Genomic DNA, 13,131 nt, shown 5'->3' on the forward strand with positions numbered 1-13,131 from the left:
TGTAAGGCACAAACGGCTCATTCTGTATCGAGAATTGATCCGCCTCTCTATCCTCTTCCTGATCATCATCAAAGCCATAAAACAGAGGCACAAAGTTGTCCTTCAGATTCTGACTAGGCCCAGGTTGACCAGCAGCACCAGCATTATTCACCAGACCAACTGTTGTCCTCTTTCCACCATCACGAGATCCCTGCCCCTGGTTGGAGACTCCATCCAGGTTGACCCCACTGTTCTGAGCAGAAACCCGCTCGAGTTTCTCAACTTTATCCGCCAGCGCTTTCTGACCAATGGCAAAACCTTGCATTATATTGATCAGTTCGGTCATTTTCTCCTTCAATTCCAGCATATCAGCACTGGGAAGCTCCATGAGTCTGGGAGTGTTTCTTCTTGTGTAATATCTGTGAGGGCGAGTTGAGTGCAGGGGTACAGCTCTACGAGCGCGAGCAATGGTTCCTGTTTACAAACAAGCACGTTAGTAATAGTCACCTGCAAAATAAAACACAAGTTATCATGATTAATGCATGTATGCAGTGTCTATCCATATGAAGGACACTTTGTCTCTCGACCCTGGCATCATCGAGACAAATAATAAGCCGGCATTAACATTCTGATTAGCAGTGTTTGATTTCATCGTGCAGATCGGAGATATGTGATTTAGCATGATTCCCCCCAACCATGTGTGTGCTTGTGTAAGTGCATACGGTAAAGCAAATAAAGCTTGTCAACCAATCACTGAATAGAAAATCACCATCACATAACCAAAAGTGCACAAACAGTGCTATAGTCATACATCAACCAGACAAAGTCAAATACAATCCTCCAAAATTGGAAAGAAATACAGACAAGTGAATTCCGTCAACAAGCCTGACGGTAATCCAACACAAATGAAAGATCTATCCAGATGAGGGTCCCGCAGATGGCCCTATCTCGCCCTCCATCCTCGCGAACTCTGCGGCGAACCTGAGCTCTATGTTCTCCTGCTGTAGTCTTCCAACTTCCTTCTGATGAATCTTCATCTGTCTGAAGTAGTGGTCTCTCTCTGCCATGTAATGATCTCTCTCGGCCCTGATCTTTGCTTTCTCCGCCTCCCACTCTGCAGCGAGGACTCTGGCTCTCTCATCCCTCTGATCCCTGACTAGGATTTGCCTCCTCTTCTCATCTTCTATCACCTTTGATGCTCTGAACAGCTTCTCCTTAGTGATATCATGCTCCTTTGTTGAAGATGCCAAAGCCTGACTAACCTTCCCATAGTAGGCTGTATCCATCTCAAATCGCTTGGTCTCCAAAGCATGCCGCTTATCCTGATCTTCCATCTTTGCTTTGAGCTCCTGATTAGCTCTCTGAACCCGAGCGACACTCATCTCCAATTCCGTCTTCTCTGCAAGTAGCTGATCTCGTTCCCGCTTCACCTCTAAGAACTCATCCATGCTGACAGAAGAACTTGGACCCTCAATCCTAGGCCACACTGAGTCACCTCCAGGGAACGGTAGAAATGTAGACTCAATCCTCTTCCGCAACCAATCCTCAAATAGTGGAAAATACCGGCAGTTGACTTTGCCATAAGGAACCTTACCCCTCCTCTGGATATCTCGCCATTCGTCCAATACCTGCCTCAACTTGGTCTGGTTACCATCAATCGGGAAATAGAAGGACTCCTGAATCTCTCGCCCGAGAGGAGGACCCTCTATAGCAAACCCCATCTGTCTCCGGAGAAGCATCGGGTTGTAATTAATGCAACCCTGAACTCCCACCAAAGGCACATTAGGTAAACTCCCACAACTACATATGAAGTCCTGACCAGCTAAACCATTATGAGTCCAAGCAATGTCATCAGCCCGCAGACCCATTAATCGGAAGGACCACTTGACACTAGGGTCAATCTGAACAAACGCACCTCGGGAAGGCAAATACCCCATGAACCATCTAAAGAGCAACTGAGAGCAGCATCTAACCAGACCACCCCGCCTCTTCTCATTCCTGTTATGCACTGAGTAGTAGACATCTCCAATCAGGGTAGGAATAGGGTTTCTCTGCATAAACAATCTGATAGCATTATGGTCCACAATATTCTTCTGGTTAGGAAACAGAACAATCCCATAAATGCTCACAGCAATCAGAGCACAAACCGTCTTCCAGTTACCCGCAGCAGCATGTTCCTTGGCATTAGCCTCCAAGAAACTCAAATGAAATCCAGGTAACTTTCCCTTCTCCTTCCAACCTTCCTTGACCATTTCCGGACTCAAATAAAGAGCACGTGAAATCCCAAGGACGTCCGGCTCCGCCCTAGTGACATGGAAAGGAATCTGATCACGGATCTGAATACCCAGGATGCTGACATAATCCTCCATCAGAGGTCCCAACAGATAGTCTGGAAAAACGAAACACCTCAACCCAGGGTCATAGAACTGAAGAAGAGTGTGGATGGCGCTCCTGTCGCAGTCAGTGAGTCTGAAAACCATCTTCAGAATACCGCCGTATGACTCTCTAAACATTCCCACATGGTCAGGAGTAATCAATGCTATCATATCCTTGAGCACACCAATCTCTGGATCAAAGAAACTGTAAGCAATGTTGTTCTTCAAACCGGTCCTCATACTGGAGCAGAAAATCTCTCAACCAGAATCTCGATCAAAAGTGTCCCTGCATATGGGTAAACATGGGTTAGATGCAAATAATGCAAAATGCAATGATGCTGATGAATGAATGCAATGCGTTGCCATCCTCCAAGCCATCTGATTATCTGTACTGAATCTGGGCTCTGAACTGATCATAACCATCTGAGTGGACAAATAATCACCAATCTGATCCACGGGTTCCGAAATAAACGGAAGACAGATGCATCATCATCATCATCAACACCAGACCATCTCTGAGCAGACACACCATCATCTGAATCGGCCCGGGGAATCCGAAATAAACGGATCCCCACTGATACATATCTCGGCCCGGGGAATCCGAAATAAACGGATCCCCACTGATAAGTCACGGACAGCACTCCGGCGTCACAGCAATAAATAACCATAAATCCGACTTATAATTATGTCTCTGAATCACAGATCAAAAGGTCACCATCTGAAGGCTATCTGAACAAACATCTGACAGAACAACCCTCCCCTCACAGGTAGGTTCTAAACAAGCCATCCTAAGGCGGATAATAGTCTCGACAATCGGGCGGAGATACTCAATGGGTTTGCCCTTTCGGGTGTGCCATTGTAGCTCCCTTAAAATCGTCTAAACCAAAGATCCGGGAATGATCGGTCACCAGAGTCAACAACTCAAATGGAGTGACTCAAACAAAGCGGAATATCCACAGAGATGAGCACTATCAAGTGAGCCTCGTCCGGCTTGTGGCACATCACGCCGCCAGGCACATGTTGACTTAACATGAAAGAGGCAACGTGAGACCACACTAGTCCTAGGTGTATACTCGGGCCTGGGTTTTAGCCCCACTCAGAACACCCACCCCAAAGTAACAGAACCACCTGCAGAGGAAGATGGCAACGTGACAGTAATGATGCATGCACATATTTAATGCAAGTATATAAACAATGGTTAGTATAATAAATGCAATAAATAAACAAAACAAGCAACCAAACCTATCCTAAAGCGCTAGGAGAGACTCGCTTAGGGACGATGGACCAGCATAGGTCAACACCTTGTCCCCAGCAGAGTCGCCAGCTGTCGCATCCTGCGAAAAATCAACCGGCGAGCCTAAAAAGAAAACACACAGAGCCGCCACTAAGCGTTATTTATCCCAAGATAGGGAAAGGAAACGCTCAGAGAAACCTGGAAAGACATGGTCTCGCGACCAAGACAATGGGTTCGGGAGTCGGTTACGCGAGGGGAAGGTATTAGCACCCCTCACGTCCGTCGTACTCGACGGGATCCACGTTCTAGAAAGATAAGGTTGCTATAAACATACATCACACACACACACGGGGACGCAGGTGGGGTTAAGAAGAAAGGGCTCGATAAGGTATCGCACCTTATGCCTACATATCTTGTCTGGAACAAGAATCAGAGCCACTGTAGTTCGGCTTATACACGCCAAACAACACAAAACAAACAAGCAAGGGTGGCAAACGTGGAGCCCGACAACCACTGGATGGAATTATGTCGGCATCCGAACCAGAACACACTCAAAAGGGCAAACGTGGAGCCCGACTGCCAATCACTGGGCTTACGTCGGCATCCGAACCAAAACACCAAACAGCACAGTCAGATAACAAGTAAACGCACGCAAAAAGGAAAAAGGTTGCCCGGAGTGGTCTCGCACGACCACCTGCCTACATACCTCGTCTGGCACGAGGATCAGGGCGATGTAGTTCCCCTGAAAGGGACTAAATTGCTAACCAGAAACCGGGGAAAGATACACAACTAGGGAGCTGAGACTCGAGCCTAATGTTGTCATGCATCGTTAACCCTAAGTTCGGTTTTCTATCCTACTTGCATAAGCAAACTAACCTAACCAGGAAAGAAGCTAGCACACAAGCATACAATCATATATCATCAACTGAGAACAGGTATCTCAAACAAGCATGTCAATCAGATATCCACATAACACGCACTATAGCCAAACAAGGGGCTCAATCAATCAGGTTTGACTGCCTAAGCAATCGTCTGTACAGGCTGTGTTTGCTCTTAACCTTGCCATTACGAGGCTAAGGTGAAGCAGATGAAAGGATGAAGTGAGGATCAGACCTCACAGCTCATATCCCTAACCAGGGAGAGCTGACAAATGAGCATGGGTCCAGAATAGGGGAACCCTTCTATACTCGATGACTCTGACTCAATGTGCACTGCACAAGATCTTGGGCTTTTGATCTCAATGCTACAACCATGTAATGGGAGCAAGGAGAAGACTCACTGAATAGTGGGGGACGGTTGCTTGTCCCTACCTTCCACCAATTGCCTTACTTGAAGGGCTTTTCCTGCTTGGCTTAAAAATAAACATACACAAGCATTGCCTCTTAAGGAGGACTTCAGACAATTTGCCCGGCCCGGTAACAGCCGGGTCTCCAGACTACATGAAGTAAGAAGGTTATACCTCAAATGCAAGTTGCTTAAGCAAAGCAAAGCAATAGTTCACAAGGAACTGAGCAACTAAAGTACCTGGAAACAATCAAACTCAATCAGTAATCAATCAGACAAAACCAAACAACAAGTGTATAATCAATCAGTTTAAACAAACTATGCACAACACAAGGCAAGCCAAGGCTCAAGCCTATGCTTCAACACCTACAAAAAAATGTTATGTTAGTGTACAAACATCCACAACATCAATCAAAATTGGATTTGGATCATTCTCCATGTACATTGCTTTTTTGATCCTGAAAAATCAAGCAAATATTAGCAACTAGACCACTAGGCCAAGCCTAGGGTCCAAAAGCAAGAAAAAAAGTTAAAACAGCAAGGTATTCATTAACCAACATCAAATTAACATCAAACACAAGCAAACATCATTGGTCTCATGTTTATATCATCCACCAAGCTCATGTTATGCACAAAACAATCCATATTGGTTCAAATGAAGCACCAAACATACAAACAGAATTATTGCATTCAAATCCATACCAAAACACATCCAAAAATTCTCAAATTAAATACACCTAAACAGGGGTCAGTCAAGGTCTACCATGTCAAATTTGAGATCCATTGGGCAAATGGAACCATGTCAATGAAAATCAACAAAAACAGACACCATTTCATGCTTCAATTCATACCATCAATGCATACATCCACTTCAAAAATTCATATCTCATTGAAAACAAAAAAGAAATGGATGAGACCAAAACAAGGAGGTCCTAAAATGTGTCTAGTTCATGCATATCAAATTTCATGGCCATACAATACAATGTGAGCATTTCCCAATTATTCTACCAACCTATGTCATATGAGCTTGCACAAATGATCTCCAGAAATGAAAAATCATGATCAAATAGAAAATGCAGTGAAAAATTCTACAAAAATTCATACAACATCCTAACATGTCAACAAGTCATCATGCAAAATTTCAGCCAATTCTAACATGTATAGGTCACTCAAAAAAATCCTGCAAGTTGACATCAAGAGGTGTGACACAAATTGTCACACCTAAGTTCCAGAATTTGCTGCTCTCTAACCAGGTATCCAAAATTCATGAAATTCACATATAAATAATCCTCAATGAGTCAAGAACCACCACAAAAATTTTCAAGAATTTATTCTACATTATGAGTATTTCATGATCAAATTACAAACATGTATCAAAAATGGACATACAATGGAATACCCTAGGTCAAATAAAATATTCCCCAAGCACAACTTTGACCAATAGGTCAAAAAAAACCTACACTCAAAAAGGAAGCTATAGAAAAAATTTCCATATTTTTTGGATTTTTTTACTATTTTTAATGAATTTTTTAATGTGTTAAAATATTTGTTAGAATTTTTAGAATTAAGATTGATTAATTAATTTTCAGTAATTATTTAAATGTAATTAAAATAGCAGTGGCATCCTTATAATTAAATATGGCGGTGGCGGTAAACAGCTGATTTAAATATTCAAAACAGATTTTGGATTGAACAGTGAAAAACAACAGAAAATGTCGTCTTCCTCGCGCGATACATACTCCACCATCTCAAAACCGGTTTCGACTCAAACCTCAACCAAAATCAACAAATGGATATGCGTTGGAATCGTCTCACCGCATGGAGTATGAATATGAACTTGATTTCAATTAATTCTTCCTAAATATTCCGGATCGAGCGTTTTAAGTTTTGCATTCAAAGCTTCGAGTTAACATAACTTTCTCTACACTAATCCGTTTCACAAACCAGAAGCATCGTTGAAATCTACACGAAACAAGCTACAAAAAGCATACAACAATTTGGAAAACCGTGACATTCGAGTTTTCGGAATACCTGAAGTGCAGTGCTGTTCTTGGTGATCTTTGCGCTCTATTTAATGAAACAGATGAAGCATAGGCTTGTGGAAGTAGGATGCAAAGCTTAGATTCGATGGAAATCGCTTCTACCGCGCCAAATCACAATTCACCATTGATGATGCTTTACTTGGACAGTCGTGTTCATGGCTTTTTATGCTCCAATAACCAAAAACAGTTGGTGAAGAGGATGAAACAAGATCAATCCAAAAAGAAATTCGAAAATTGGTTGAGATTCGATGAAGTTTGATGAAGTTTTGAGGGTTTGGTGTTCTTGAGATTTTGAGAGAAAACTTGAGAATTTGGAAAGTTTGAGATCCAATCTTGGTAAAAGTGAGAGTTAGTTATGATTAGGAAATGATTTGGAATATATAGGTACCCTTAATCATAGCTTAATCCACTTAATTAACAATTTGGAAAGTTAGTGAAAATGGTAATTTTCAAAGTGGGGGCAAAATGGTAACTTCCACATGACAGCACATGCCAGCTCAAATTTGGTTCCAACAAGTCCAAATACCATATGTAATGTGTAGAAACAATTCTCATTTCAATTGGTCATGTATTTTGCAATTTCACCCTTTGATGGCATAATGTCCAATTTCAACCATTGCACTTTTCAAACCAAAACTCAATTTGCAAAGCCTAGCCATGAAATGAGGATTCAAACACATTCTAAATGCCACTCCTGAGGTGTTGGAAAAAGTCCCATTCAAAAATTCCCAATATTTTGACTTTTGGACGATTTTGCCCCTGGTCCAATTCAGCTGTCCAGTTGAAAAGTGACTTTTTGCCTTGGCCATTTTTGAACAAATCCAATGATGCACCCTCAAAGTACATGTCAAATGGAGTTTGTGCATATAAAGAACTTGCAATTTGGACAAAGCATGTGGAAGTTATGGCCTCCTGATTACGGGTTTTTTTGAAATTCACTGAGCCATATTTTGCAAACCGTACATGGGATTTTCAAGTTCTTGGACTTTTTGGAAAGGTGAGAACAAGATCTACATCTGTCATGTTGAACAATTTTTCATTTGAAGCTTCCTTGGACTTCTGTTTTTGAGGTCAAAAACTTTCCATTTTTGGAAACTTCAGTTACAAGTCACTTGCTATTTTTGGCAGTTTTTGTCCTGACTTGATTTTCTTCATTCTTAAGCTTTGAGATGTCATACAACACTTGTTCCAACATGAATGAAGTGTGTCTAACTCATTTCCACCTCCAAATCCACCAGATCATGTACAGTTGACCACAGTTGACTTTTCATCTGACAGATGAATCTGGCAATGCATTGATCAAATTAAGCCCCAATCTCCAACTGAAATAGCTCAAGGGTGCAACCCTAGCCTCAATAATCACCATATAATCACAAAATGAACCTCATCTCCATCTCAAACCCCATCTCCTGATCCAGCCCTGCTTGGCCCAATACAACTGATTAGGGTTGACCAGTGGTCAAAACCCTAATCTCAAGGAATCTTCTCCAATCTTCTGATGACACCCAAACATGATGATGATGATGTATCAATTCAATCAATATGAAGACCAATACCCTTGGAGAATCATAAAACCCTAATCCACAGCCCAATCCTCAGATGGCCCATGATCAATCAATAAAACCCTGGCTTACACTTGACTTCCTCATCTTCTGATCAAGACTTGGGAGGATAGCTTGCATAATGTAACCACATGATATGCAACATGAAATGCCTAAAGTCCTAAAATGATATGCAAATATGTTAATGCTAATCCCAAGAGAGGAGGGCAAATTTTGAGGTGTTACACTTATGCTTCGAGAAAACTGAGAGTTCATGAAAGGAATAACCCTACACATGATCTTAAGTTAGCAGCAGTTGTATTTGTGTTGAAGATTTGGAGGCACTGCCTATTTGGCTCCAAATTCGAAGTGTTTAGTGATCACGAGAGTTTGAAATATTTATTTGATCAGAAGAGTTAAATATGAGACAGAGGAGAAGGCTTGAACTTCTGAAGGATTATGATTTTGATTCGAGTTATCATCTGGGTAAAGCTAATGTTGTAGTTGATGTAACACCTCAAAATTTGCCCTCCTATATTGGGACTAGCATTAACATATTACATATCATTTTTAGGTCATTAGGCATTACATATTGCATATCATGTGGTTACATTGTGCAAGCCATCCTCCCAAGTCTGGTTCAGAAGATGAGGAAGTCAAAGTGCAAACTAGGGTTTTATTGGACTGGTCATTAATCATCTGAGGATGTGGAGGTCCAAATTGGGGTTTTTGATTCTCAAAGGATATTGATCTTCATCTTGATTACAATGATTCATCATCATCATCATGGTTTGATTTCATCAAGTGTTGAAGCTGATTCCTTGAGATTAGGGTTTTGACCACTGGTCAACCCTAATCAGTTGCATTGGGCCAATCAGGGCATAATCAGGAGATGGGGTCTATGATGTATGTGGAGATCATTCTATGATTGTATTGAGTTAATTGAGGCTAGGGTTTCATCATTGATCCATTTCATCAGGAGATTGGGGCTCAATTTGATCAATGCATTGCCAAATTCATCTATCAGTTGAAAAGTCAACTGTGGTCAACTGTACATGATTTGATGGATTTGGAGGTGGAAATGAGTTGGATACACTTCCTTCATGTTGGAACAAGTGTTGTATGACATCTCAAAGCTTAAGAATGGAGAAAATCAAGTCAGAACAAAAACTGCCAAAAATAGAAAGTGACTTGTAATAGAAGTTTCCAAAAATGGAAAGTTTTTGACCTCAAAATTACATGTCCAAGGAAGCTTCAAATGAAAATTTGTTCAACATGAAAGTTGTAGATCTTGTTCTCACCTTTCCAAAAAGTCCAAGAACTTGAAAATCCCACGTATGGTTGTCAAGTTATGGCCCAGTGAATTTCAAAAATGACCCATAATTAGGAGGGCATAACTTCCACATGGAGTGTCCAAATTGGATGTTCTTTATATGCACAAACTCCATTTGACATGTAATTTCATGGTGCATAATTGGATTTTCTCAAAAATGGTCAATGCAAAAAGTCAAATTTCAACTGGACAGTTAAAATGGCCAGGGGCAAAATTGTCCAACTTGTGAAATAATGGGAATTTTTGGATGGGGATTTTTGCAAAACTTCACAAATGGCATTTGAAACTTGTTGGAATATTCATAACATGCCAAGGCTTCATGGTTTGGAAATTGGCTTTTGAAATGAACTTGAATAATTGAACACATAGCCATCACATGTGGAAATTCTAAAATACACATCCAATGAGCATGAAACAAGTGGCAACAGCTCATGACAGGTGTTTAGGAGGTGTATGAGGTGGCAGTGAGTTGTCATGAGCTGGCATGGGAAAATACATTTTTGCCCCTAGCTTGAAATTAACACTTATGCTAAACACATTCCAATTGGTTAATTAGTGTGATTAAGCATGGATTAATCAAGAGTATATATTCTTAATCATCACTAAACCATAACAGAAATCACAATTCCCCAAAATCAATCTCAAATTCTTCAAATTCTCCCAAATTCTCAAGAACCATGAAGAACTTCAATTGATCAAAACTTCCTCAATTCTTGATCAATTCTCGAAATTCTTTTTGTGTTGATCTTCAATCATCCTCTACTCCATCTGTTTTGGAAGTTTGAATCAAGAGGAGTTTCATTCGTGGCTGTTCATTTTGGAGGCATCAATGGTGAGTTGAGAATTTCGCGCACTAGAGGCTAAATCAATTGAACCTGAGCATTGTATTCACCTTCTTGGAGTCTATGCTACATCTGTTTCGCATCCAAAAGCCTTGAAATCTCCAGAATCGCTACTGCCTATAAATTGAGGTCAGAATTCGAAATTCACTATTTGGCAAATTGTTGTATGTGTATCGTAGTGTGTTTGATGTAGAATGCCATGATGCAATTGGTTTGTGGAATAGTGGACTGTAGCTCGAGTTATGTTGAATTTAAGATAGGATGTGAAACCCTAATCCCTTCGATCCGTGAGATACATGAACATTTAGGATAAATCATGTTGATATTTGAGTTCTTGAGAGTGAGACGGTTTCAACGGTCATACGCACGTGAATTTTGGTGGAGATTTTGTGTTCTTCATGTTATTGCTTTTCTGGAAAATTCTGGGGAAGAAGGCGCTGAATTCTGGAAATAATTGGCATTTGATCCGAATTTCTGTTTGAAAATTTGAATAAGACGTTTCCCGCGCCACTGTTCAAGAATTACAATAATGCCATTAATGAATCCTAATTAATTAATATTATTCCAAATAATTATTAAAAAATCATTACAAAGCTTAGAAAATTCACAAAAAATATTTTAAAAGTCAGAAAAATGTGTGGATTTTTTTGTTGACTTCCTAATTCTCTCTAGAATTTTGTTGACATGAATTTGCAAGTTGTGCTTGGTAAAAAATAGGTTTGACTTAGAGGTGTTTGACTTGTGGTATATTTTGACACCTTTTGCCATTTCTATTGTGAAATACTCATGCTTAAAAGGAAATGCTTGGAAATTTTTGTGGTGATTATAGACATGCTAATGGTGATTTACATGTAAATTTTGTGAATTTTGGATACCTGGTGATTGAGTTATGAATTTTTGTATCTAGGTGTGACAATTTGTGTCACACCTAGTTAGGTCAACTTTCTGGATTTATTTTCATGACCTAGGCTTGTTAGAATGGAATGAAATTTTGCATGGATGTTCATGAATATGTTGAGAAGCTATGTGAATTTTGCTGGATTTTTGTGTGGCCTTTTCAAATTGATTGGTATTTTTCATCTCTGTTGGTCAAATGTGCAAGCTTGTGTGACATGTGTTTGGAATATCTTTGTGAAATGCTCATATGGTATTGAATGAACATGAAATTTGGTATGGTGATTATAGACACATGATAGGACATCCCTGTTTTGGTCCCATTCATTTCGTTATTGTTTTCATGGACTTATGAATTTTTGAAGTGAATGCATGTGTTGATGTTGTGATTTGGCTCATATAATTGTGTCTGTTTTTGTTGATTTTCATTGACATAGTTCTCTTTGCCCAATTGAGCTGAAATTTGACATGCCATACCTTGAATATGTCCTGTTTAGGTGTAATTTATTTGAGGATTTTTGGAATTGTTTTGACATGGAATTGAATGCAATAGTTCTGTTTGGATGTTTGGTGTTCCATTTGACCTAAATTGAATTGTTTGGTGCATGAAATGAATATAATGAATGGTATGAGCATGGGACTAATTGTGTTGGCTTTTGTTTGACATTAATTTGACTTTGGTTAGAGATCCCTTGCTGTTTAGACATTTTTGTCACCTTTGGACCCTAGGCTTGGCCTAGTGGTCTAGTTTCTAATATTTGATGGATTTTTCAGGATGAAAAGGTGCAATGTGTATGGAGATTGAATCAAGTTAATTCAAATGAGTTTGGTTGATGTTTGTACACTAACATAACTTTGTTTTGTAGGTTGTGAAGCTTGAGCTTGAGCTCATAGCTTGCCTTTGTGTGCATTAATCTGTATAGTCTGACTGATTAACATTTGCTGTTTATTGTTGTCTGTCTGAGTACTGATGATACTTGATTGTTTTCAGGTACCTTTAGTTGCTTACAGTTCTTTAAGAACTTGCTTGCTGCTGCTTGGTTTTTAAACCACTTGAGGTAGGACTTCTATTCTTCATGTAGTCTGGAGACCCGGTCTGTTATTTGGCCGGGCAAACTGTCTGAAGTCCTCCTTAAGAGGCGATGATTGTGATTGTTTAAAATTGTGCCTAAGCAGGTGAAGTCCTCTATGAGGCAATTGGTGGATCAAAGGGATATACAATCTATCCCCCACTATTCTGTGAGTCGTCCCTCTGCTCACACTGCTGTGTGTTGATGCATTGGGACACAAACCCAAGATCTTGTGCTGTTGCACAATCGAGTCAGAGTCCTTGAGCGTAGAAGGGTCCCCCCATTCTGGACCCACGCTCCTTTGTCAGAAGCTCTCCCTGGTCAGGGATAAGAGCTGTGAGGTCTGATCCTCACTTCACCTTTCATCTGCTTCACCTTAGCCTCGTAATGGCAAGGTTAAGAGCTAACACAGCCCGTACAGATGACTTGCTGAGGCAGTCAAACCTATTGTGTGAGCCCACTTGTTTGGTTATAGTGCGTGCTATGTGGATATCTGTTTGAGATGCTTGTTCTCATTTGATGTATGCTTGAATTATT

At 40.4% G+C, this 13,131-nt stretch overlaps 1 protein-coding gene across 1 annotated transcript; it reads right to left on the reverse strand.

The window, feature by feature from the left end:
- Positions 1-733: 733 nt before the first annotated feature.
- On the reverse strand, positions 734-7,292 carry LOC127119936 (uncharacterized). The gene is made up of 3 exons (XM_051050305.1): positions 6,904-7,292; positions 5,048-5,112; positions 734-2,640 (listed from the first exon to the last, which is right to left on the reverse strand). Exon 3 carries the CDS (start codon positions 2,592-2,594, stop codon positions 894-896), a length of 1,701 nt encoding a protein of 566 aa, XP_050906262.1. The 5' UTR covers positions 2,595-2,640; positions 5,048-5,112; positions 6,904-7,292; the 3' UTR covers positions 734-893.
- Positions 7,293-13,131: the final 5,839 nt, after the last annotated feature.

Source organism: Lathyrus oleraceus, chromosome 2, assembly GCF_024323335.1.
Source record: "Lathyrus oleraceus cultivar Zhongwan6 chromosome 2, CAAS_Psat_ZW6_1.0, whole genome shotgun sequence".
In the NCBI taxonomy this organism is placed as follows: Eukaryota; Viridiplantae; Streptophyta; class Magnoliopsida; order Fabales; family Fabaceae; genus Lathyrus; species Lathyrus oleraceus.

Bases quoted from the DNA above. Each gene is read 5' to 3' on its own strand.
- LOC127119936 (XM_051050305.1), bottom strand. From the start codon at position 2,594: ATGAGGACCGGTTTGAAGAACAACATTGCTTACAGTTTCTTTGATCCA.